General features: G+C 32.2%; 1 protein-coding gene across 1 annotated transcript; it reads left to right on the top strand.

Moving 5' to 3' along the window:
- Positions 1 to 836: 836 nt before the first annotated feature.
- LOC8258105 (membrane protein PM19L) lies at positions 837 to 2339 on the top strand. The gene is made up of 4 exons (XM_002511399.4): positions 837 to 1159; positions 1437 to 1656; positions 1794 to 1842; positions 1946 to 2339. The coding sequence occupies exons 1-4, from the start codon at positions 1024 to 1026 to the stop codon at positions 2051 to 2053; spliced, it is 513 nt and encodes a 170-aa protein (XP_002511445.1). The 5' UTR covers positions 837 to 1023; the 3' UTR covers positions 2054 to 2339.
- Positions 2340 to 5610: the final 3271 nt, after the last annotated feature.

Genomic DNA, 5610 nt, shown 5'->3' with positions numbered 1-5610 from the left:
CTAAATATTGATATCGTGTCTAGTAGTTTGAATATTAATATTGAACTAAAAGATTGTATACTAAATAATAGATGAAATGTGAAAATGTCAAGTAGGCATATGAAATAGACAAAATATTGAAAAAATCTAGAAAGAATATTAAAAACACACCAATTTCCAAGACACATGATAGGACAGAAATCAGACAAGTTTTAGATCAGATATTATAGAACAGATTATCTTATTGAAATTGAGTATTTAGAATCATACTAATTGTATCACTAGTTATGCTGGCATAATTAGTGATAACTCAGATTTTGTGCTTCATTTTATGTGATGCTAGTTTGTGCACACAGAAGTTGGGCCTGACTAGCTAGCAAGCCCAAGTCATTTTCAGAACCATACTTTCTACGAGTGACTTGTCATTCAGACAAACAACCACAAATAAACACAGGCTGGCACATACCAGATTCCCTACTGTTCACTTAGGAATGATAGATAAGGTCATGATTCATATCTGCAGGAAATTCTGACTACTTACTCTTCTGTGGCCGGGGAAAAGAAAAACAGAAACTCTTCTGTAGCAGGAAATGACAATTAAATCTGACATACCTGCCACCTTCGCAATGACACCACTGAGATAAGATTGAGCCAAGGCAAGAAAATCTTTCCCAGGAATTAAATAAACTAAACATGATAAGAGTTTTATAATTATGAAAATGATAGAAAAGGACGGCCTTCACGATGCCCATGAGCCTAATGACTAGTTGTTTTATCTATAAAATCCACCAGTCATTTCTAACAACAATGTGTCTGCTAAAAACAACCGTTCCATGCGCTTGTTCAGGTGTAATAGCTATTCTATTACTTTGCTTTTGAGCATGTTACTACCCTTAATGCAATACAATTTATAAGACCCCTATCCCCTGCCCCAAAGCACATATGGACCTGTATTAGCCCTAAAAAAGAAAGAAAAAGGAAAACCCTTCTAATTCTTTCCTCTTCCTTTTGCATTATAATCCACATTTTCCTAGTATCAAAGAAATGGCCCATGCTGCGATGAAACATTTTTCCACTCTGCTTTTGGTCTTGAATTTCTGCATGTATCTGGTAGCTCTGGGTATTTGTGCCTGGGCTGTCAATATAGCAATTGATTATTATGCCTTTGACGTCATCATAGGTAAACTCACTAGCTCTCTCTCTCGCTCTCTCTGTTGCCGTATGTTTTCTTTTCTTTTTCTTTTTTTCCTTCTTTTCTAATGATTTTGCTGAATGTTTCAAAGATACAAGTTCTTTCCAAATTTTGAAACTGCAGTCAGTGAAGCAACTACTTTAATGTACCAGAGTTCGAACTAGTAACCTCACAACACTGAGGACAATGCTCATACCACTGATCAGTCGAAGCACATATATTTCATGAATAACAACATTAATTCTTTGCACGTTTTGACTTGCAGAACCTGGGTCTGATTTCCCGCCACATTTGTCACCCTTGTACTTCCCAATGGGAAATGCTGCGACCGGACTGTTTGTAGTATTTGCCTTGATTGCTGGAGCTGTTGGTGCTGGATCAGCATTTGCTGGGTTTAACCACATTCGTCACTGGAATGCCGATAGCTTGCAACCTGCAGCATCAGTTGCTGCTATTGCTTGGATTCTCACACTTCTTGCAATGGGGTACGCACGCAAGCAAATTCCACATTATTGATTAACCTCAAATTTGTTTAAGATGATTATTAATTTCGATCAAGTCAAAAACCCTATATGGCCTTTTCACAGTACATACTAACTAGCTAATACCATTGTTTGTGTAGCTTTGGCTGCAAAGAGATTGAACTTCGCACCATGAGGAATGGCTGTCTGGTAAGAACGAGATTTCTTTTTTATTATAAACTACGTATATTGCAGAAGTTTGGTATTCACATGATAAGAAGAGTGAACATTAGTTATTCATCTGTTCCTGCAGAAAACCTTGGAATCATTCATGATCATCCTTGGAGCTACACAGCTTATGTACATGGGAGCCATTCATGGTGCCTCATCTATCAGGGGACCTTCACTGCTTGAAGGTTGAGTAGTCACAAGCAGGATGATTAAGTCATATTGTTGTGGTGTGTCTCCAAGATTTTCATTTTTCTGTTCATTTGTTCTTAATCCCACTCTACTCTCTATTGAGTAGGAATTGATGTATTCTGGTGTGTGATTTCCTTTGGATTTATGTTGATCATTTTAACAAAATGCAACAGCATTATCCAATCTCTTTATAGTCAGTAGTACTGCTTAAAAATAAGCTTAGAAACTTTTTCAAGGAGAGTTGGTCTTGAACCAAACCAAGATATATACTGTTTTTAGACTTTAAATGATTGATGTAATAACTCATTATATTTATCAAGAACAAGCAAATCTCCCAAGAATTCAGGAGCCTCAAACCAAATCTCTATTACAGTACGACTCCATAACAAATATATATTGTTCTTGTTCTTGCTTCTTAATCAAAGTTCATTGTTGATTTCGAAAAAAATAAATCACTATATTTATAGTCATTTAAGAACTAATTAAGTATTTATAAAATCTCTGGTATAGTAACACTCCAGTGTTGAAGATCTAACCTTCAGCAGCAGTATTAATAAATGAATTAATTATTTTCACAACACCAGAACACAGTTTGCACATAGAGCTGTAACAATGAATTATTCCCAAACAGCATAGCGGATTTTTGTTTTTCTTTGCTCTTGAAATGAGCAAATAATAGCATAATCTATTTTTATTGTTTACTCGATCGTTAAAAGGGCACACCTATAATGATTAATGAGTGATTCTTATTTATCAATCCGGAAAATTCTTGATTAGTATTTTAAAATTATGAGAATTAGATACATCTCGAATTTGAATGGTTCATCATTCAACAATATAATTGGAAGTTTATTATCTTCATAATAAGACAGAACATTAATACTTTTATCATGCAAAATTTGTCAAACTGTCTGTTGGAATTGTTCGAGACTAGGTAATTAGCAGAGTCGAATTATTATTTTTTTATGCTCGCAAATGTAAACAAACTTGATGATTATGAAAAAAAAAAACTAGATTATTAATTTAATAAATAATAAAATATTTATTATAAAAATTGCAACATAATTAATAAATTAATAAATTTATTCTTTAAAATAAATTTAAATATAAATCTTTTATAGCTATTATATGTAACAGTACATAAGTTTTATATTCAAATTTATTTTATTAGCATTTTAGTTTATAAATGAATTTATGAGTCTATGAATAAAGTGTTTTACAAATCTAGTAAATCAAACCTTTTGTAGGTTTGAGCTTATTTTTTTATTTTACGAGTTTCGTTAATAAATTATTATTAAATTAACTTAAAATACAAGGTTGGATTTAAGAAAATAATGCAAATGCTTTTTTTTTTTAATGATATTATCTCTAATCTATGATAAATGCCTGCTTATAAATTAAAGGTGTATTTAAAATTGTTGTTGGGTGTTTAAAAAAAAATTGATTTCATGTATTAATTTTTAAAGTTTTTATAAAATATTTTTGTGACAGTCTGACCTAGAGAAGCGGTCCAACAAGGGTGAGAAGTGAATGCCAGGGCAAAAATAGAATGTCTGGCTAAAGAACGGTTTTTGACAGGCTTTTAGGATAATAACACTCTAAGGTACGGGGGTACATGAATGAATCGAATTGCATATCGAAATGGGGCGGGAATGATTAATAACATATATGTAAATAGTTGGAATTAATCATATAAGGCGTTTTTTGGTTGTTTGGCTCTGGAGTTGTAGAAACTCTAAAGTTAAATGTGCTTGGTTCAGAGAAATTTCAAATGGAAAATTTATGGGAAGTTCTCGAACCCACCAAAGGGACAAAACCGTGAGACCAGTGAAAGCTAAAGCGGACAATATCTCGTGTGATTTAGTTCTGAATCGTTACAATTTTTTTTTTCAAATTACTTTCTAAAAAGATATTAATTCACAAACTCTTTTAAAAATAGAAAGACATTAATTCACAAAATCTTTTAAAAATAATTTCTAAAACTCAAAAAAATATTATAACATAAAGATTGAAGTTGAAAATGCAATTTTTAAATTTTAAAAATTAATATAAAATAAAAATAAAAATAAAAATTAGAGAAACATTTTTTCAAGCTTAATGCGAAACGCAGCTTAAATGAATCATATATGAAGAAATATAAAAGGGTCCAATATAAATCAAAAGATTACCACAAACTATTTGTTAAACATATTTAATGAACTCCTTTGAGTCGTAGTCAAAATACAGGTAAAAGAAATAAAGAAGATAACAGGGGAAGGGACCGGATAGAGAGATAAAAAGGACAGAAAGGGACAAAATGAAATTTGAAAGCAATATGACAAATTAAGAACTGAAAAGGATATAACTTTGATAATTTTCTTAAGCTATAGTTTCTCTCTTCTTCTTCTTTTTTTTAAAAAAAAAGAAAAAAAAACAAAAGAGGATATCAGATAAGGTTTTCATTTAATGAAATGATAAAAAGGATTAATCACGTAAAATTCTTTTTTGCTAAAATGGGTAATTTTGCCCTTTGTCTCTTAGAAATGAACATTATAAGTTAATAACTATTTGTGAACTACTAAATCAGAGCTTATATAAAGATCACTTAGTAATGAAAATTGAAGCAACGAAGAGGAGTCCTGTACTCCTATTACTTAGAAGGATATACATTAGGGTCGAATCGTCAGTTTCGATTCTACCATAGTGAAACTGTAATTGTTTCATACAAAGATTAGTTTGATTGTGGTTTAAAAACTAGATACTTCTGCCTATAATTCCAACGAACCAATCTAATAAAGAAAAAAATATATATTTTGCCTTTAATTTTGCTAGTTTGAACCGAAACTAACCCAGAGTTTGGTTCAATTTTGGTTTTAGGTATTACAGAGATCAGATCGGTCGTCCTATGGGTCAGAATCGAGTAACTCCACAATTTGATTGATTCCAGTATAGTCAGTTACTGGTTGGGTCTGGCACAAAAGCCATAGGTGTGTGAAAGAGAAGGCTCAACTGCACACTCCAATGGGTGGTGTGTTAGAGAGAAAGAAAGGGCACTAAACATACACAGCCACATCCATATAATATAAAATTATATAAACTTTTTATAAGAAAGAGGCTCAAAAGGCGATAGAATTTTCCTCGAGTGTGGTCCCTGCAATGCAAGGAGGAAGAAGGTAGAGTGACATTAGTATCCTTTTAAAGCGCTAAAAAGCAGCACCCATGTTCTGTCACTTGTTTTCTTCTCCATGCAACTTTTAAAATCTTTATAGAAATATTTTCTCTAATTTCAATAATATCCATGATTATCCATCTCCCTTTCCAACAATTCCATCATTTTTATACCATGATTTTGCCCTCCATTCCCCTTGCCTTATTCTTAATCCTTTGATTGTGGTTAGGTGGATATGATCTTTGGTTATTTAAGAGATCCCACCAATATGATTTGGACATGTCCCCAATACCAAATAAAAAGATGGGATAGAGAAATTCTACAGAGTACTCGAGAAGATGACAAACTTAAATAGCTCATTCCTTTGATGCCTTCGTTCTCCTTTTTATTTTTACCTTTTTCATATGTTG

Source organism: Ricinus communis, chromosome 4 (assembly GCF_019578655.1).
Source record: "Ricinus communis isolate WT05 ecotype wild-type chromosome 4, ASM1957865v1, whole genome shotgun sequence".
NCBI classification, from domain to species: Eukaryota; Viridiplantae; Streptophyta; class Magnoliopsida; order Malpighiales; family Euphorbiaceae; genus Ricinus; species Ricinus communis.
The sequence above is the reverse complement of the archived record's forward strand: the minus strand, read 5'-3'. Positions and strand labels throughout refer to the sequence as shown.